The sequence below is a fragment of the Cucurbitaria berberidis genome (assembly GCF_010015615.1).
Source record: "Cucurbitaria berberidis CBS 394.84 unplaced genomic scaffold K460scaffold_1, whole genome shotgun sequence".
Taxonomy (NCBI): domain Eukaryota; kingdom Fungi; phylum Ascomycota; class Dothideomycetes; order Pleosporales; family Cucurbitariaceae; genus Cucurbitaria; species Cucurbitaria berberidis.
Window position 1 is genome coordinate 1,785,341 of NW_024468935.1, and position 18,951 is coordinate 1,804,291.

General features: G+C 52.0%; 9 protein-coding genes across 9 annotated transcripts; 3 read left to right on the top strand and 6 right to left on the bottom strand.

The window, feature by feature from the left end:
* Positions 1-35: 35 nt before the first annotated feature.
* On the bottom strand, positions 36-1,118 carry K460DRAFT_400303 (uncharacterized protein; the record flags this gene model as incomplete). The annotated part of the gene is made up of 1 exon (XM_040936313.1): positions 36-1,118. The coding sequence occupies one exon, from the start codon at positions 1,116-1,118 to the stop codon at positions 36-38; it is 1,083 nt and encodes a 360-aa protein (XP_040792797.1).
* Positions 1,119-1,309: 191 nt separating this feature from the next.
* Positions 1,310-3,727, bottom strand: K460DRAFT_372541 (DEAD-domain-containing protein; the record flags this gene model as incomplete). The annotated part of the gene is made up of 2 exons (XM_040934519.1): positions 1,310-3,118; positions 3,233-3,727. The coding sequence occupies 2 exons, from the start codon at positions 3,725-3,727 to the stop codon at positions 1,310-1,312; spliced, it is 2,304 nt and encodes a 767-aa protein (XP_040792798.1).
* Positions 3,728-4,153: 426 nt separating this feature from the next.
* Positions 4,154-5,305, top strand: K460DRAFT_326864 (FtsJ-domain-containing protein; the record flags this gene model as incomplete). Its single annotated transcript, XM_040930640.1, has 1 exon — positions 4,154-5,305. The coding sequence occupies one exon, from the start codon at positions 4,154-4,156 to the stop codon at positions 5,303-5,305; it is 1,152 nt and encodes a 383-aa protein (XP_040792799.1).
* Positions 5,306-5,834: 529 nt separating this feature from the next.
* K460DRAFT_400306 (uncharacterized protein) lies at positions 5,835-6,291 on the bottom strand (the record flags this gene model as incomplete). Its single annotated transcript, XM_040936314.1, has 2 exons — positions 5,835-6,021; positions 6,068-6,291. 2 exons carry the CDS (start codon positions 6,289-6,291, stop codon positions 5,835-5,837), a joined length of 411 nt encoding a protein of 136 aa, XP_040792800.1.
* Positions 6,292-6,574: 283 nt separating this feature from the next.
* On the bottom strand, positions 6,575-8,371 carry K460DRAFT_273528 (GPI transamidase component GPI16 precursor; the record flags this gene model as incomplete). The annotated part of the gene is made up of 2 exons (XM_040927887.1): positions 6,575-7,970; positions 8,019-8,371. 2 exons carry the CDS (start codon positions 8,369-8,371, stop codon positions 6,575-6,577), a joined length of 1,749 nt encoding a protein of 582 aa, XP_040792801.1.
* A 207-nt stretch (positions 8,372-8,578) lies between these two features.
* Positions 8,579-11,950, top strand: K460DRAFT_372544 (LUC7-domain-containing protein; the record flags this gene model as incomplete). Its single annotated transcript, XM_040934520.1, has 6 exons — positions 8,579-8,609; positions 8,659-8,999; positions 9,054-9,525; positions 10,504-10,819; positions 11,241-11,752; positions 11,811-11,950. The coding sequence occupies 6 exons, from the start codon at positions 8,579-8,581 to the stop codon at positions 11,948-11,950; spliced, it is 1,812 nt and encodes a 603-aa protein (XP_040792802.1).
* Positions 11,951-12,469: 519 nt separating this feature from the next.
* Positions 12,470-13,447, bottom strand: K460DRAFT_270494 (uncharacterized protein; the record flags this gene model as incomplete). Its single annotated transcript, XM_040927657.1, has 2 exons — positions 12,470-13,021; positions 13,070-13,447. 2 exons carry the CDS (start codon positions 13,445-13,447, stop codon positions 12,470-12,472), a joined length of 930 nt encoding a protein of 309 aa, XP_040792803.1.
* A 712-nt stretch (positions 13,448-14,159) lies between these two features.
* Positions 14,160-16,114, top strand: K460DRAFT_361068 (Flavocytochrome c). The gene has a single exon (XM_040932386.1). It carries the CDS (start codon positions 14,344-14,346, stop codon positions 15,844-15,846), a length of 1,503 nt encoding a protein of 500 aa, XP_040792804.1. The 5' UTR covers positions 14,160-14,343; the 3' UTR covers positions 15,847-16,114.
* K460DRAFT_326883 (FMN-linked oxidoreductase) lies at positions 16,091-18,038 on the bottom strand. Its single transcript, XM_040930641.1, has 2 exons — positions 17,494-18,038; positions 16,091-17,445 (listed from the first exon to the last, which is right to left on the bottom strand). Exons 1-2 carry the CDS (start codon positions 17,590-17,592, stop codon positions 16,267-16,269), a joined length of 1,278 nt encoding a protein of 425 aa, XP_040792805.1. The 5' UTR covers positions 17,593-18,038; the 3' UTR covers positions 16,091-16,266.
* Between the last annotated feature and the right edge of the window lie 913 nt (positions 18,039-18,951).

Genomic DNA, 18,951 nt, shown 5'->3' on the forward strand with positions numbered 1-18,951 from the left:
CATCCATTCCATGTGGAGCGATTTAAGGAAACAATTTACTCCAGAGTCGAAGAAACTTCGCCGTAACCTGCACCATGCGTGTCGTCACCCTTGTCCTCCTCTTCCCCTGATTTAGTCGCAACGCTCTGGAGAAACGCATCCAACCTCTCAAAGTGCGCATCCAGCTTGACCTCGAACGCATCATCCGTGACTGAGTCTGTCGTTGTAGAGAGTCCAGAGCCATCGAGAGGAGCCTGCTGCAACGGCGTACTCGGAGCGTCCTTCAAATCCTTCTCCGCGTCCCCGATCAACTCATTGATCTCTGGTGTCGACAACTCCTCCCGCTCAAGCACGGCTTTGATCTTCTCAGCCACCGCTACCCGTTTCTCCGTCGTATGCTGAGCACGTCTCAGTACCATAGCGAGGCGCTCCAACGGCCCCGTCAATGTGTTGGTATTCGCCTTACTAGGACTCACGCCCTTTACCTTGGGTACCGGGACGTTCTTGAACTTCTTGACGAGCTTGGTCAACGTGTCGATGAGGAGTTGCTGGTGCTCGTATCGCGCCTGGTAGGACACTATTTGCATATCGTTGGTATTTCTGCGTAGCTCATCGTACTCTTTAATTCGTTGCCTTTGCGATTGGTTGAGCTTTTCGTACACTTGCTTCAGTTCGCTTGTCGCTTCTTCCCAGCTGCGTTGGCACATTTCCTGTCCTTGTCGAAGTTCGACGATAGCTTCGTTGCTAGCCTGGAGCGCTGTTCCTGCTTCGCCGAGCATAATGGTGTACTGTTTGAACTGCGACGCGTGCGCTTTGCGTGCTTGATCGGCGCGGGAGCGGGTGCAATCGGTGATGGTGGCGAGGAGGAAGATGAGTAGGAGAGGGATGAAGAAACTGTAATCTAGTAACTCGAGAGAGGAGTGGACGAAACCGATGCGTACAAGTGCGTAGAGGGTCGGCGCGAGGATCTTGAGCGGCAAGAGCATGTTCTTGATGCGTATGTGTAGCTCGGGAAGTGCATCTACTGTCGTGGTAGAACTTGTCTCGTCGTCAATACTCATGTCCGTCTCACCGTCGATAGACGTGTCCGTATCCGTATCTAAAGTAGCGGAAAGCTCGCGGTCATCATTAGAAGTCATGATTGAAGTGGAAGAGGACATGAGACGACGGTTGCGGCAACATGATTATAAGTGCGATGATGGCACAGTACTGAAAGTTTGCGTAGATGGGCTTGGTCGAAGCAAGCGGTAGTAAAAGCTGTTGTTTGCGGTTTGCTTCTTTTCAATCGGTTTCTCCAACTGTTGCCATATTCTATTTGCCATACTCAGGACTACTCCTCGTCTTCAAGTCCAAGGCCATCTATTGTACCCAAGAATTCCATGTTTCCATCTCCAGCCATGAGCGCGTCCACATCAATCCCGCCATTCGTCAAGTATCTCGCACTGACCCCTGTGTTGATCCTCTGACTTAGCAGACCCTTTAGTTCCCACCTTAAAGCCTGCATTTCGGCCTTTGTCATTTCACTCGCTTCCTTCTCCTTCTTCTTCCTCCCGGTTCCGCGACCTCGTTTTCCTTTGGCTTCCTTCTCGAACTCTTCGCTATCATAGTTGACGCCCAGATCTTCTGCAGCTTGTCGCATAACGTCGTCATTGCTGTGCTTCTTCTCCTTTGCAATGACAGTGTCTGCTAGCTGTTTCGATATTGTGGCGCGTGGCTTCAAACGGGAGACAATACGGCGGTCGATGTCTAATGTGCGGATGAAGAACGCCGTCTTCTTCGACTTGGGTGCATCTCCGGCACGGGCGTGTACTTTGGCAATCAGTCTTCGCACTCCACCGACTTCTTCAGGTGCACATATCAGGATACTAGACCCTGAAGCTTCTGCACGCGCAGTACGTCCAGATCGATGTACGTAAGTGTCGGCCGCGCGGGGCAGATGGTAATGAATGACTAACTCGACCTTAGGAATATCCAGACCTCTAGCGGCAACATCTGTGGCGACAAGTATCGAGCCAGGTCGCTCTTTGAAGCGCTCGATGGAGCGTAGACGGGCTTTCTGTGGCATGTTGGAGTGCAGCGGCAGGGCCGGTAAAGCGAGGTTCTGAAGGAACGGCGTCAAACGTCGAACCGCTGAGATAGAGTTCGTGAATACCAGAGCGCGCTTCTTTGTGTAGAACATCAGGAGCGAGTAGAGGTAAAGGTCCTTCTCGGTACCCGCACATTCAACTAAACCCTCTTTTAGCCTGCTCGCCATCTGCGAATCTGGGTTGGCGTCGATGAACGCAGGCTTCTCTTCTCGAAAGTTAAGCTTCTTCAAAAGATATTCCATAGACTGTTGCTTGCTCATGAGATCAGAACCGCCTTTGGCTTTACCAGCAAGCTTTTGCTGTAAACCTTTGCCGAAAGTTGCGGAGAAGACCAAAGTCTGGCGTTGAGCCCCTGATTCGGTGTCATCAGCTTCATCGTCCTTTTCCAAGATCTTGAGGATCTCTCCAAGCTCTTTGTAATGTCCTTCGCTCAGTAGACGATCAGCCTCGTCCACAACTAAGAACTGTATCTGCTGGAACTTCTCTAGAAGACCTTGACCAGTGCTAATGACCTCCCACAATCGCCCTGGCGTTCCCACGACAATGTCTGCTTTCTCAAGTTGTCGTCGCTGTTTCTGGACTGATAGACCACCGGTGATTGATGCTACATGTGGAGCATCGAAATCCCCCTTATCGCAAAGAGCGATTAGATGGGCGTTGATTTGGTGTGCCAATTCTCGAGTGGGCGCGATGATAAGAGCAATCGGCCCCTTGTCCTTTGGCTCCTCTGAAGCTGATCGAGAGGCAAGGAAAGCTTCCACGATTGGGATTCCAAAAGCGAGTGTCTTTCCAGATCCTGTAGAAGCCTTTCCGATGACGTCTCTTCCAGCCATGATCTCGGGAATTGTTGAAGCCTGAATTTCAGTGGGTTTCGAGAACCTGAGCTTCGCTAGCGAGTCCAATACCTCTTCGGACAGATTTAGTTCGGCCCAAGCAGACACGTCTACCTCGTCCTCTTCGTCCTCAGGCTGGTTAGCCAAGATATCAAAAGCACCAGGACCGAAAGTCTCCCCATCGATGCGGTCGTCCTCGTCAGACTCTTCATCCTCACTCTTCTTACTCCCATTTGCTGTCGGAGCTTCTACCTTTGCACCTTTCTTCTCTTTCTTTTTCGACTTTGCCTCTTGCTTCTTTGTCTCCTTTCTGTCTTTCGAGTTGTCGTTCACGACAGGTGTAGTCTCCTCTTGACTGTCTTGCGCAGCCTCGTCATCGCTGAATCCCTCCCACGACTCGTCGACACTCTCTTTCTGTGGCACCTCTTTCGTAACCTCATGATTAGTCTTATCTTCCCTAGTTTCATCTTCCTCGGGCTCCTTTTCGTCGCCAAATGTTATTTTCTCCAAACGCTGAGCCTCCTGCTCTTCACGGCGCCATGCTTCCTCTATGTCCTGTCCAACCTCTTCTTCCGTCTTTGTGGTCTCGAACGTAAGGTTCCCAGTTGTGCCGTCCTTGACTATTGCAACATCGTCGATCTCCTCAAGCCCGTAGAAGCCTTCGAAGTCTTCCAATCGGTCGGGCATCGACACGGGCTTCCATCCTAGCTCGTCTAGCCGTACTTTGCGCTGGGGTTTGGTCGGCAGCGGCTTTGGGAAGTCGTCGATCTTCTGGCGTTTGTGCTGCACTTTGCGAGTCGCTTTTGGAGCAGCATGAGGGCGCTTCATCATGTATGCTATGCGATTGATCGTTGTCGCGACTTCGAGAGTTTCTTAGATTTTTTGAAAACCAGTCGGCGTTCGGTAGTCCGACAGCCCCGCTCGGCTATACTTGCCCAACGACATTCGCCCGCACATTTCACGTGAAACCAGCACTCATATCCCCAAAGTTTCGAGAACAGGTCCGTCTTTGCAGAGTACGGTACAGTAAAGCAGTAAGAGCAGGGAAAATCATCCGCGAGTAAAGTGGATCCAGGTCTACCACCCCGCAAAGGGATATCAGGGAGTGTAAACGAGCAGCAAAATTCGAAGTCTGCCAAAATCACATTTATACACGGCAAGAAGCTGAGCCAGCACCGGAAGCCTGAGTTAATATAGGCCTCAAGAACTTGAAAATACGTTTTTGAGCGTCGTATCTGCGCGGAAGGAGTGAGAATGGGGAAGTCCTCGAAAGACAAGCGAGATGCATACTACCGACTAGCAAAAGAAGAGGGGTGGCGAGCTCGATCTGCGTACAAGCTCTTGCAGCTAGACGAAGAGTTCAATCTCTTCGAGGGTGTTACTAGGGTCGTTGATCTATGTGCCGCGCCAGGAAGTTGGAGTCAGGTGCTGTCAAGAGTACTCATCAAAGGCGAGAAGTTTGGACGAGCAGGCTGGCAAGAAAAGCAAGCTACGACACGGAACTATGTTCTTGGGCTAGAGAAGGAGGCAGTCAACAACTCAGAAGACAAGGCTGAATTGAAAGAGCAGCGGCCAAAGCCGAGAGACGGGGTCAGAATTGTCGCTATCGACCTACAACCCATGAGTCCGCTTGAAGGCGTCACTACAATGCGCGCCGACATTACACATCCCTCGACCATCCCTCTTATGCTGAAGGCGCTTGACCCTGACACATATGATCCTAACTCTACCACTCCGTCTTCATTTGTAGACCTTGTCATTTCAGACGGCGCGCCCGATGTCACTGGCCTTCACGATCTCGACATTTACGTCCAAAGCCAACTACTCTGGGCCGCACTCAACCTTGCCCTTTGTGTTCTGAAGCCTGGCGGCAAGTTTGTAGCAAAGATCTTCCGAGGAAAGGATGTGGACCTGCTGTTTGCGCAACTGAAGATCGTATTCGAGAGGGTGAGGGTAGCGAAACCACGGAGCAGTCGCGCAAGCAGTATCGAAGCATTTGTCGTATGTGAGGGCTTTCGCCCGCCAAAGGGATTCACACCAAGTCTAGACAAGCCGTTAGGTGCAGGAACACAACTACCCATCCCCCAAGATGCGCCGAAGCAGGAGAAGAAGGTGTCACGGAACGTGAGGGAAGATGGGGCGATCGAGCTAGATTTAGGGTCTGAAAGCGAAGATGAAGATGACGTGGAAGAAGGTGGACAGCGATGGATTGCTCCGTTTCTAGCATGCGGTGACCTCTCAGCATATGATTCCGACGCGACGTATAACCTACCCAAGGATCGTGTGAGCCTGGATCCAGTACAACCGCCTACCGCACCGCCATATAAACGCGCGCTGGAAATGCGGAAGTTGGCTGGTGGCGCATATGGAAAGACGAAGGCTAGGGAGAGCAAGAATATTGCGTAGCGGTCAGAGCAGCTCCTGAAACAAGTAGAGACGCACACAATGGCACTCTCATCGGTGCTTGTTAACACTACAATACCCACAAGCCCGTCTTCTCATCTCAAGTTGCAGACGCTATGTTCCATCCAAACTATTAGCAACTGCACCATCAACACAAAGCCTACTACTATTTCCTCGTTCCTTTGACGTCTATGTCCCTTGGCGGCTCACCCGAGGGGATTTCGGTTCGGAATCGTTCCAAATTCTTGCTTGGTCAGATGAGTGTGCAGAGTCCGAGGACTGCAAAGAGTAGTAGTGTGGTGTACGAGATGATGGGGAATATTATAGAATGAGGGAATGGACTCCATAGCTAACTATGAGGTAGCAACCGGTTATGTAAAATGCGTTAAAGCCTCCAGGCGTTGACCATTAGAAAAGAATAAGCCAGCCCACCTCAGCGACGACCAGAATGGCGAAATCGGAACATGAATGACCGCTCCTTGCCATCCAGCACCTCGCTGTTCTCCATCTCACTCTCTACCTCCTTCGTAGCTTACTCTCCGCGCTCCTCATCATCCAGTTCCGACACTGCTTTGTCCACCGCACCCATCAAATTCCTATAATCCTTAGCGCACATCTTCTGTGTGCCTTCTAGCTCTCCAATCCGGCCCTCCATGACCTCATATGTCACACCTTTCTTCGCCATCTCTCGTTTGACATAGTACAGGACCTGCAGCGTACTGTCGCGTTCCATCCACCCGTCACTCAAGTTACGACGTTTTGTACTATCTGCGTGGAGTGAAGCAGTTGTAAACGAGGTAGATAACGCGGAGGAGGAGGAGGAGGACGATGATGGTGTAGTGGAAGGCGTGATGCTTTGTTTTTGGAAATGCGGAGAAGATGAGGTAGACGCAGCTGCCGATGATGGTGTTTATGAGTAGAAATTTGATGGCCTTGTAAGTAGCGAAAAGGCCATGTGCATCTGTTGCGTTGGTAGAAGGCATCGCCATAGTTGTGAGTATAATGCGAGTGTGATATGAGTGTTGTGGATGTGATATGAGTTTCGTGGATGTGGTATGAGTGTTGTGGGTGTTCAAAGGCTGTACTGTTGGGTGTAAGGGTCCAGCAGGTTAGCATGGGGAAGGAAGAACCCGTCGTGACGGTGGAGGTGAAAGTACGCTTTCGACAGCACTCTCCGATTCAGGAAAGAGCAACCGTTGGGTGTTCATCATTGCCAGACGCTCAGAGGCCATAGGAGAAGTCTTCAAAGTTTCTAAGCACATGTTGTATTACTTAGGCCCTCCCGAGTATTGCTCTGAGTCTATGTATTTTGCCCATCAAGATGCCTTTCAACCCCCCGGTCGCTGGCACCTCATCTACGCCTACGAAGCGGCGCACCAGCAGGTTGAAGATGTTGCCGAACCCTAGCGCCATGACGGTGCTAGTCAAGATAATAACATTGTACGGCATACTAAAGTCTGGCGTAGGAAGTGGCAGCAACAACGAAGTGGTGCGTACGTAGATGCCCTTATTGTCCCCCGAGTGTGGCGAGAGAATTCGGATAACGGCAGGCGCAACGTCAAAGCCGCGATTCGCGTCGGGCGGATACTCAGTGTATCGCAGAATAGCCTTCTCAAAGTCGTAGGTCAGCGTCAAGGTAGAGCTAGGCGGGATGACCATGCGTAGCTCAAGATGTGTGCCGCGCTTTCGATCAACTGCTGGTCGATAGTACGTCTCCTTGATTGGGCTCTCATCAGAAGTGTCAACATGGGCACGCAGGGTGTGAAGGTACGGCTTCATGAACCAAGGGAGAGACTCCAAATACACAATCTCTACCGCCTCGGTCGTGGAAGGATTCCTGATGATAGATTGCGTGCTTCCTCGTTCCTGACCATGTCCGTTGATGGACCTCGCAGCAAAAACCGGGGGGTCGGGACGAACGAGACCGGTAGTCATCTTCTGCTCGGGGAGGACGAGGTCGAAGTCTGGGCCAGTGGGCAACTGGTAACATCGAAGCGTGTCCGAAACCAATTTTGATTCGGTAAACTGTCCGGTTGTGTTGACTTCTACAGTGCGCTCTGGTGGCGTATTGATACAAAGAGTGTTTGTCTCTAGTCCACTCTCTTCATGCAACGGGCAACCTCCCTTCAGTGGCCTTCCAAACACTTCCTCTAGTGTCCACGACGGTTCAGTTCCCTTGTTCAAGGGATAGCAAGTGTCATCCGCGTTATAGTGCTTCGAAGTGTCACACTCAATCTGTTCGATTGGCAGGGGCCGGGGGATGGGGTTGTCTCGTGGACGTTTTGATCGGGCGATGTCCAAGACCATGTCAACAGTCTGCTCCATCTCCAACGAGCAGGTGGAGCTGCCTTCCTCGCACGTTGGGCGTACATCGATGGCCATGGTCTGAAATGAAGCATCGAAGAGCTTGTGGCCGTCCAGCAAGCTTGAGATACCCGCCTTGCCCTTGCAAGGTAGCAGCTTGATGAAAGGAGTCAGATTCTCCGTGCATACTACCTCATGAGGCAGTGTGCCGTGCAGTAGATGGAGATTCGATGTGTTTCCGTGACTGCCTTCGGGGGAAAAAGCCATGACGGGTCGTATCGTTTTGGTGGCATCGATGAAATTGAGAGAAGCACAGAAGAGGCCAGACAGCGCGTTTGTGAGCGTCAGCCATCGTGCGAATGCTCTGCCTAGATTAGTATACAATGTTTAGTGTAGTATTTATGTTCCATACTCGTCTTCAGTGTCAGCTTCTACCCAAGCCCACAACTCCACACCAGTTCCCCCCTCTCTTGCTCCGTGCCACGGCCGCTGGCCCCAGTTGTCGGCGTCCCACCTCCCAACACTGAATCTAAGGTGCAGCTCCTTTGCGTGCGCATGTTGCAAGATCTGCCCGAAAGGCCTCGGGAAGTATCGGAAATTCTGCTGCTCGAACGAGGCAGCGCTCTCGTTGCTGCGGAAGTTGAACGAGGCAAGAAGTGTGCCTTGCGGAAGGGGTCGAAGAAGGAGCTGCTCGTGGTAGTCGGAGCTCGCGTGGACGAATGCTACGAAGGCATTGAGCAACAAGAAGAAAAGAGACGAGAGCATCGCAGCATTGCAGCGCTCTCTTCGCGGAAGGAGTCTAGGCAATATAGACGCCAGGTGTATAGAGCGGAGGAGTGAAGTCAATCCGCATGTGATTGGCTGGCTGACTATGGACTTGGCACTACCGCGGTCGCGATTTCTTCCCGCTGCTGCTGCTGTTAGAGCTCTCTACTATCAAACCCCAACTCTACCAGTGCGCGCATACACATCATGGCGGCAGCAGAGACGCGTAGGCTGCTCGGTATGTACCTGAATTTCCTGCGCCCGACTACATACTAACCTCACTTTAGAGCAGCTTATGGGCGAGCAGCTCATGAGCGGCACCGACCAGCGCGCGCCGCAGCTCAGCATCACCGACCCCAAAGTCTGTCGCTCGTATCTAGTCGGAAACTGCCCGCACGATCTCTTCACAAACACAAAGAACGAACTGGGCCCCTGCTCAAAGGTGCACAACGAGGCGCTCAAGACGGAGTACCAAGACGCAGACGTAGACCAGAAGCGCAGGTGGGGCTTTGAGTTTGACTACATGAGAGACATGCAGCATCACATTGACAGCTGCAACCGCAAAATCGACACGGCTCAGCGAAGGCTGGAGAAGACACCTGAAGAGATTCGGCAGACGAATGCCTTGGTGAGTCCCTTGAGTATGGAGCCTAGCCTCCAGTACATGCTAACCTGTCCCTAGCTCAAAGCGATCAACGAACTCACCAAGTCGATCGACGCCGGCATGCTTGAGATTCAGATCATGGGCGAAGAAGGCGTTGTCAACATGGCCGTTCAGGAGTTTACCAAGGTCCGAATGAAGAAGGCGGAGAAGGAGGAGCGAGAGAGGGAGCTGAGAGCCCTGTCAGACACAGGGGGCCCATCCGGTCACCAGAAACTACAAGTGTGCGATGTATGCGGTGCGTACCTCAGTCGCCTTGACAATGATCGTCGATTAGCAGACCACTTTTACGGCAAGATGCACCTTGGCTACGCTCAGATGCGCAAGTCCTACGAGGCCTTGCAAAAGGAGCTCAAGGGCCGTGCGCCACCTCGCGACGCCTATCCGCAATCGGGCGGCGACATGGACGGCCCTCGAGGCGGTGGAGGATGGGGCGGAGGTGGATACGGAGGGGGCGGATTCGGTGGCGGCCGCCGAGGAGGACGTGGTGGTGGTGGTGGTGGCCGCGGAAGAAGAGGCGGTTGGTAATCGTTTCCTGGATCTGGCGTTCAAGGTGTGTCATGACGATTCCCAAAAGGTTCGACTTACTACAGCATTTTTTGCGAACATTTAGCTGCGGCTGTCTTTCCAGCAGTAATTGTACAACAAGGAGGCGACTTGGGAGACTTTGAAGTCTCGAGCTTGCGACCTAGTCCAATCAGAACATGTACGCTTTCTCCATGATGCCCTTGGCATGCTTCTAACGATCACCAAGGGACTTGCCTGCGACTGCCGAGTTTCGCTGCATCAAGCTATATTTCCCTTTCCATTCTGTCGGGGTGAGCACGAGGCTCCAGGTGCGTCGATCTTCTTCGATGGTCTTTCTTCTCTCGTTGTGACATTCAAGGGTGCACTCTACACACTACTACAGCTCCTCATTGATAGTCTGCTTCTAGTCGACACCTTTCTCTCGATTTAGTAGTGTGACCCAGCACACAGTAGGTTGGTTGTTCGCTTGATCTATAAGTCCGCTATAAACTCGAAGGCACCAGAGCTCCTCACGCCTAGGCCTTCTAGTACGTCCCTAAGAGGAGCAAACCTGAGACGATGTCATTATATCCGAGGTAGTGCAGGTCCGCACTGGTCGCACAAGATCACTCTCAGGCTTAGGAATGCGGCGTAGCCGCTGACCATGATTGCGTCAAGAGTTCAAGATCAACTACTATCCCTTTCTTGGGGCCAAGATCCTTCGGCAGTCGCGAGGTAGAAAGTAGTCCGCAATAATAGTATATATTCTCGAGTAAACAGTTGCGTCTACTCCTGTCTCCTTTTTATCTTCATATGTTCTTCCCACCATGCTGCTGCCGTTGCAAATAATTTTCTTTGCTTCGTCCGTCCATAATGTTTTTGCACTAACTGACAGGGCTGCGGCACGCGTCGCAGGTATGGTTCCAAACCGTCAATGTTGGGAGAACGCGACTGACACAAACAGTAACGAGCAACGTCCTCCACCTCAAAACCGCCCCAAACGCGCCCCATCTCATTCCTCCATCCTCGAAACACCTGCTCAAGCTTCGCAAAGCGAGGAATATTGCCTCCCATGACAATAACCGCCGGCAGGATGAACCCATTGCAGACATCCAAGAAACGCTCATCACCCTCGGGGGTCGGGTATACATGGCCGACGTGACTCTTGCAGGACAGCAATTTACTCTCGTAATTGACTCAGGCAGCTCAGATACCTGGGTCGCGTCGTCGACTTTCCAATGTCGAAATCCCAGTACAATGGGTTCCATTTCTAGGGACAAGTGCGGCTTCGCGAGGCTATATAATCCGCGCCATTCGTCGACTTGGTCCAGAATGTCCGAGGAAGAATTCGGAGTGAACTACACCGGTGGTGAATTCCTTCAAGGCGAGCTCGGAACTGAAGAGTTGGGAATTGGGGGTGTGAGTATCGGCATGCAGCCAGCACTAGTTGTTAACCAGACGATTGGTGTTGTGGATGATGGATACTGGCTCGGCGATGGAGTGAGTAGTGGGCTGATGGGACTTGCGTACCCGGCCATAGTCAGTGGAGCAATGACACTTGATTATAAAAGTATCATGTTCACTTTGTAAGTCTTCTCAATCTCTGTTGCATCCCCCTAGACAGACCTCCGAGCGCGTGGGAGTAGTGCTAATAAATTTGACCCTCAGGACCCAACAATCGGGAATTGCACCCATCTTCAGCCTCGCGCTCAGTCGGCCCTCGCTCAGTAATCCACGAGTAGGAGGCATGCTCGCCATAGGGGGTATACCCGACGTCGAGCATGACGGCCATTTCGTCACCGTGCCCATTCAGCCTATCTTCGAGGACATCTACGCATACTACTCCATCGACATTGACGGCTTCGACATCACACCCCCCTCACCATCCACACATCGTTTGCGCCACGGTAGCTCCACCCGTCACTCCAAGCAGCAGCACCGCCAGCTCCTAGTCCCTAAAATCGACCCAGCGGATACGCCTGTCAATGTCATTCTCGACTCCGGCTCCTCTCTTGTTTATTTGCCCAACAATATCACGGATTATATTGCCGCGCTGTTCAGTCCGCCCGCCAAGTACAGTGCTTCGTTGGATCTGTATACAGTGCCTTGTAGTGCGTCTGCCCCGCGCTTTGGCGTTATTATCGATGGGAGGACTTTCTATATGAGTGAGGATGATCTTATGAATAGGACGCCGGGTCCATCGTCCAAGTCAGGTACGTTACTTCTTTCGGAGATGCGTATGTGGGATGTCTACTAATGTCCACCTTCTAGCGAGAAAACTGTGCACTTTAGCAGTGCAGAGAGCGGGACAGGGAACTCTGGTCTTGGGGGATTCGTGGTTGAAGAATGTGCTGGTCGTTTTTGATTTGGAGAGGAATGAAATCAAGGTTGCGGGTCGGGAGAATTATTAGATCTTCGTTTGTTGCTTTTTTTGGGGGGGGGATGACGATACGGATTGGACACAACATATTTAATACTTATGAAACTGTTGAGCGAACCGCCGGTGTTTGCCTGCAGATTCTCATTGTGAAAGAGGTTGAGGAAGGTACAAGTATGGATGATGCATGATAGTTATGTTTCATTGTATTTGCGATGTGAGAGGATATATACATATATTAACTGAAGTATCGTGTTATGGGTATCATCTGATGCTGAACATGTTGATGGGCGTTTCCTTTGCTCTTCTATGGTGCTTTAGCTACGTGGTCATGGCGCCGAACTGTGTGTAGCGGTACACCATTGTTTGAGACCTCGCTGTAACCTCCGTATCCGAACACCTCCACACGTGGTAGGGTGGCGTTGAACGAGACCGTCCAAGCATCTTGCCCGGCAACGCTTGTGAGTTTCACAAGGAGTGGCCGTCAGCGACGTAAGCGTGCACCGATACGTAGTACCGAAATATTTCTTTTCATACCAGGGCCATGGTATGTTCAATTCTGTGCACCATATCCACGGAAGTTTTCGCATGGCAGGTAATTGTTCTCAATAAATGCAGTATCCATTCGCAAGCCGTAAACGTTCCGCCACTCTTGCTCACTATCGAACGGATGTATTTTGGCTCTTACAGTCCCCTTCACGGTCTCGATGCGGTTCGGTGTAGTCGTGACACTGGTATTGAATAGTCGAATCATGTTGTCGCATGTCTTTCCATCAGCAAAGGTCGGTTGATTGGTGACATTTTTGAACAAGGCTAGTGGATATGGTAGCTCAGGTATTGACGAGAACAGTGTGGTGATGGATGCTGCATCAGCGTCGGCGCTCTTTGCGCTGAAGGAGGTGGTTCCAGGCTGCTTTGCATCAGGTACGGCACGGTAGGCGTCGCACGAGGGCTCAAAGGAAGCGGGGAAAGTATTGGTTCCATAGTCCATTGCCCCTTTCAGGGCGATCTCATGGCCGGCGGACATGAGTAGCGATGGGGCCCACTTGAAGGATGTAGTGTTGTCGCCAAGCAGATCGACAAATGGGAATTCAATGCCGGTGCGCTGTTATTATCAGCCCGTGGTCTAGCATCATCTGTCCATGAAACTTACTGTGAAATCCGGGATCTGGTAGCCAAAAGCTTGAACTTCGTGATCATGCAGCGCTTGGAGAACGGCAGGATACATGCCCTCAGGAAAGGAAGGAAGTAGGTCGCGGTACGCATGCTCCAAGATGCCATATTGTTTGGGAATGAGCTTTCGTGCTAGCTGAAGTGAAATAGGGATGACTGCTATCGTTCCGTTAAGAGTGCCTGTCGCATTCATCGGATATAGAGAGGCAATCGGATTCGGCTGATCCTGGGTTTGGCAAACATCGGCCAGGACCTCGTTTGGCACCGCAAGGTATGAGGAGGTGCTCGCATAGCGTATTGCAAGTATCGACAAGAATGAGAAGAGAAAGTACTGCCACTTGGACTCCCTGGCGTGCATCTTCGGTCGCTGGATGGTAAGGAAGGCCAGTACTGGATGGCACAGCAGCGCCACGTCAAGATATGTGTTCATCATACTTGTTGAAGTTGAAAAGACCGTACTCAAGGTACTGAGGAAGGTGGGATCATGTGAGAAGAATAGCGGATGCACTCATTGGAGAAAATTCGCGCGGTGTACAGATACATAAAGAGTACCCATCCGGAACGCATGATGCCGCGCCACGGATTTGCCGTAGGTGCATTTCACTGGAACACATGTTCCCGCGCACACGGAGAGTAGGGACTCCGCTGAAGCGATACTTGCTGTCGCTTCGTCTTGGGCGTTTTCGGCGGACTTTCAAGACAAAACGTTCTAGTGCAATGGAAGCACGAGGTTCCGAGATGCTAATCGGTGATTCGGGCAAGCGCTACGGTGAGCCTATGTGTCTGGCGCGAGGGACTTGTCACTAGTGGAGCCGAGCCGACTGGAATTGCTTATTTGAAAGCGCTACGCGACCTGGGAGCGTGTAATGTTGCCATGTAAAGGATGTGCAGATGCAAAGAGTGTGTCAAGGAGAGTTTCGACATGGAGTGGGGCGGGAGCCGTGGAGGGCACCCGCACGCTAGGCCTATTCCGGCCCTGTCCACTCCTCCAGTGCTTTGGACCTCTTCCTTTTGTTTAGAACACGGGCTATAGAAGGCCAAATGTCATCCGTGGGCCTTTCTCGGTGTCCCTGAAGCCCGACACCACGCTGAGCAGAAAGGTGTTCTGCGCAATGTTCAGAGCTTACCAGACGACCGAATCAAAGGCGTGACCATGGCCTGATCGTTCGAGGCACTCTTGGAATGCCGAAGCTGACTAGATCGCATCGACTGATGGCTTATTAGCAGTAACTGCATCTACTCTTCCTATCTGCCATGGTCTTTCATCGCATGCTCACTGTTCTCTTCTTTTCCTGTCTCGCCCTTACCATAGCATATCTGTACAAACAAAACTACCCACCAATGTCCGCCCCAATCGCAGACCCCGGCATGGCTTCAAGACACGCCATAGTAGTGGGCTCGGGGCTAGCAGGACTCAGCGCAGCCTCGCAACTAATCAGCCGCAATATTCCCGTCCGCCTTCTGGAACGCGGAGCAAAGCCCGGCGGCAACAGCATCAAAGCCTCGTCTGGTATCAACGGCGCACCGACCACGTATCAGCCTGTCGCAGAGCCTCTTGACGCCTTCTACAATGACACCACTCGGTCGGCAGGACATGCCATGTCTAGCTTCACGGCGCAACGTGAGAAGCTGATTGAGACCTTGACCAAGAATTCGGCCGCAGGCGTCGAGTGGTTGGTGCAAGAGAAGGGCGTAGACCTGAGTCGAGTTGCACAGCTTGGCGGGCACTCCTATGCCAGGACGCATAGGGGCGCCGGGCAAGCACCACCAGGCTTTGCTATCGTGAGTGCACTTTTGAAGCAATTGAAGGAGAGCCCTCTTTTCGACTTGCGAACTTCTTGTACCGTGACCAAAGTCCTGCAAGATGGAGCGCACGTCACGGGCGTCGCATATGCGCGCGAGGATGGAAAACAGGAAGAGCTTCACGGCCCGGTCATATTCGCATCGGGAGGCTTCGGCGGCGATGCAGAAGGCCTCCTGGCAAAATACCGTCCAGATCTCGCCGGGTATCCCTCGACCAACGATCCCCGACCTGGAACGCAGCCGCTGTTGACTGCGATAGGTGCTCAACTGATCGACATGGATCAAGTACAAGTGCATCCCACAGGCTTCGTCGATCCAGCGAATGCGGCAACACCGCTGAAGTTCCTGGGCGCAGAAGTACTAAGAGGAGAGGGTGGCATCCTCTTGCTCAACGGAAAGCGCTTCGTGGATGAGCTCGACACACGAGAAAAAGTCTCCAATGCAATCACCACCACGACCCCGAGCTCAGAATCGCCAAAGCAATGGACTGTTCAAGTTGTCCTCGACGAAGGCACATATCAGGCAGCCAAGTCGCATATCGACTTCTACCTCTTCAAGGGCCTTATGAAGAAGAGCACGATAGCTGAGCTCGGCCCGCAAGCATTGGAGTCCATAACCCAGTACGCCAAGGTTGTAGCTGGAGAAGCAACCGATGAATTCCACAGGACGACGTTCGCAAACTGGACATTGAAGAACCCCACGCCCGAATCAGTTGTGTATGTAGGCGTAGTAACGCCAGTAGTGCACTTCACAATGGGCGGTGTACTGATCAACGTGAAGAGCGAGGTGCTAGGAGAAGACGAAAAGCCTATCAAAGGGCTGTGGGGCGCTGGCGAAGTCACAGGAGGCGTTCATGGTGGGAATCGGCTCGGTGGGTCGTCGCTCCTGGAGTGTGTAGTGTTTGGAAGGATCGCAGGCGATCAGTGTGCGGATTATCTTGCAGGCGGGAAGTGAGGTTTTCGAGTATGACTGTCTGGTCCGCATCTAAATATGAGGAAGTGTTTCGTATCTATGTTATGACCTTCACCTCCTGCTTGCGAGCACTCGTGCATTTGGCTGTTAACATGGAGTAAAATTAGAATCCCAAGTCATCGCAAGATAGTTATACGTAGCTGATGACAAGGTTTAAACTGATGACATGCAGAAACACCGTGATTAATCACCTTTGTGCAGCGTGAACGCCGCTTCATTAGCAAATGCGTCTTTCTTAATTACTTGATCCCTGAGTTGATATTAGAATCTATATGCATTCATAGTCTACGACGCGTTTAATCTAGTCGAAACAACCCCAACTCCCGCACTTCCCCCATTGCTCAATCAGGAATTCATCGACGAGGCATGGGCAGGAGAGGCATGAAGCAACAAGTAAACAACTTACTTCTTGCCGCGGCCTCCAAAGCCCCATCGGATCTGGTTTGCCCAGCGCCCCTCAACACCGAGATCATCCGCGAACGTCCACACGAGCCCGGGGTTCTTCTGAAACATGCGGCCAATGAAGGCAACGTCTAGGTTGTCGTCCTCGAGGTAGCCGTTGGCCTGCTTGCCTTCGGTGATCGAACCGACAGTACCGACGTGCAACTTATCACCTACCTTATCCTTGACGGCTTTGGAGAAGGGTACTTGGTACCCGGGTCCTCCATGGATGTGCTGCTTTTCGTGGAGACCGCCGGACGAGACGTCGAGGAGGTCGACGCCACGGTCTGCGAGGATCTCAGCGAGCTTGACGGTCTGGTCAAGGGTCCAACCTTCGATACCCGCTTCCTCGAGCCAGTCGGTGGCGCTGATGCGGAGGACGAGAGGCATGTCGTCTGGAATCGTTTTCCGGGCGAGGTCGACGACTTCCAGTGTGAGACGGATGCGGTTCTCGAAAGAGCCGCCGTACTCGTCGGTACGGTGGTTGGATGCGGGCGAGAGGAAAGAATGGAGAAGGTATCCATGGGCGTTGTGGATCTCGATTGTGTCGAAGCCGATCTTCAGAGAGCGCTCAATAGCCTGCTTGAATGCAGTCTTGAAGTTCTCAATGTCCTCTTTCGTCATCTCCTTTGGCGTGCAGTGGTGGTCGTTGAACGCAATCGCCGAAGGGGCGTACACATTGTCGGGCCAGCCGTTCATCTCCTTGGTAGCAATGTCGCCCTTGCTCAACCATGGCGCAACAGTGCTGGCCTTGCGACCAGCATGTGCGAGCTGAATGCCAATCTTTTGGTTCTGCGAGTGCGCAAACTCGACAATCTTGCGGAGTGGCTCCATCTGCGAGTCCTTCCAGAGTCCGCTATCCTCTGGGGTGATGCGACCCTCTGCCTGAACGGCAGTCGCTTCAATGAACGTAAGACCGGGACCACGTTGAATAATGCCACCCAGATGCGCAATGTGCCAGTCTGTTTGATGGCCGTCCTGGGCAGAGTACTGGCATAACGGTGAGAGCGCTATGCGGTTCTGGAGTTCAAGACCACGAAGCTTGAGTGGGGTGAAGAGCTTTGGGATCTTAGAGCTGCCATCCAGCATACCAAGTGCAGTTCCGGCTGGTGGGGATTGTTGGGGAGTGAAGTATGAGATCTGGACTTGTCAGGATGTACTCTACCATTATCTGAGACATATACATACACCAGGTGCGGCTTTGTTTCTTAGGCTGTCATCCTCTGGGATGTCCTTGGGAATGGCATGATGAGAGTGCGGCTTGTCCGTGTTGGCTTCGACACCCATATTTGCGATAGTGTTGAGGTTGGTGGAAGAAAGTGAGGCTGAGTCTCGAAAACAAAATCTTCAAGTGATGTCGAATTCAAAGGGTGGGCTGCCGATTGAGGCTTTATACTTGCTCCCACTCTTCTCACACGTACCGATTACAGATCTTAGTCCTCGAAGAGACCCTGTGGCGGGGCCAAAAATCGTGCCCCGCCTTTCCAATTGGAGCTTGCACGTCACCTACTCACATTGTTGATTTGTAATTGTAAGATGCAAGCAGCAGTATGATGTTGCCTTCGCCGATACGAGTAGTAGGTGTCAAGCATGTGGGACCAGGTTCCCCGAGATTCCCAGTACCCTAAAGGTCGTCGTTGTATGGGTGGAGTCGCCAGTCAGAACTTTGATGGGAAGCTTATAAGCTTACACATTTGCTGACAAGTATAGCCGAGCACCGTGATCCTCCACCATTTATGGAAAAGAGGATATGTACGCGAATTCGGGCGTTAGGTGAGGTTACCTCTCTGCTTTGGAACGATGAATAAGGGGTCTTGCTCCGCATATCTTGCACATCCTTGAATCATTCACAAGCTTGCCGAAGGATGCGCGTCGTGCCTATCGGGACGCTCTGCACGTCGATTTCTAATCACCAACACATTTATCCATGAGGTCGGTCATGTCTTCGGCGACATCTCTGACTTTGCGGTTGAGGCTCGGGCTGGGGCATGGATGCCGAACATGCCCGTTCCAAGCCTCTAGTGCTGCGATCGATTCTCTACGAAGACTTCCAGACTGAGCAGACCAAGGAACTTTATTTCGAGATTAGATTCCTTGTGTTGCACAGGGCGCATTCTCTGTGGCAAAGCTGCCAGTCAGGGAAAGTGCGATTAGTCGTGAGGTAAATGGCTAGGCGCGAGATGGGCAGCGTATCAAATCGCAGGCGTCACAAAGCGAAGCGTGAATATCTTCAAAGGTCGTTGCAATTGCTAAAGTACCTTAAAGATGACCTGCGCACAAAGTTTTACAAGCATAATAGTTTTGTTCATTGCTACGAACGGATATCTGCCCTGGTGGCGATGAGTGGACTCGTTTGCGAAGCATACACTTGGCTTGCGAGATGATACTATATACGGCTGTGCAATGGTAATCAACAGAATACTAAGAGCACCAGAAATGCCAATATTTAGCGCTAGAATCGACACTTTGTTGCATAGTTCCCATTCGAGTATACCAAGAGTGTTTGGATTGAAAAGTTTGCAACCGTGGGTGTCCCGGCGAGTGCTGACACAGCCCGAATCCGACCAGACAAAACGTCTCACGATGCCAATAATTTAGTGCTGCGATCAATGCCTCGAGAAATACCGAATGCAGTAGGATGACGAT

Coding starts and splice junctions, on each gene's coding strand:
- K460DRAFT_361068 (XM_040932386.1), top strand. CDS start 14,344: ATGGTCTTTCATCGCATGCTCACTGTTCTCTTCTTTTCCTGTCTCGCC.
- K460DRAFT_326883 (XM_040930641.1), bottom strand. CDS start 17,592: ATGGGTGTCGAAGCCAACACGGACAAGCCGCACTCTCATCATGCCATT. Junction 17,446..17,493: donor GAAACAAAGCCGCACCTGGT/GTATGTATATGT, acceptor TGACAAGTCCAG/ATCTCATACTTCACTCCCCA.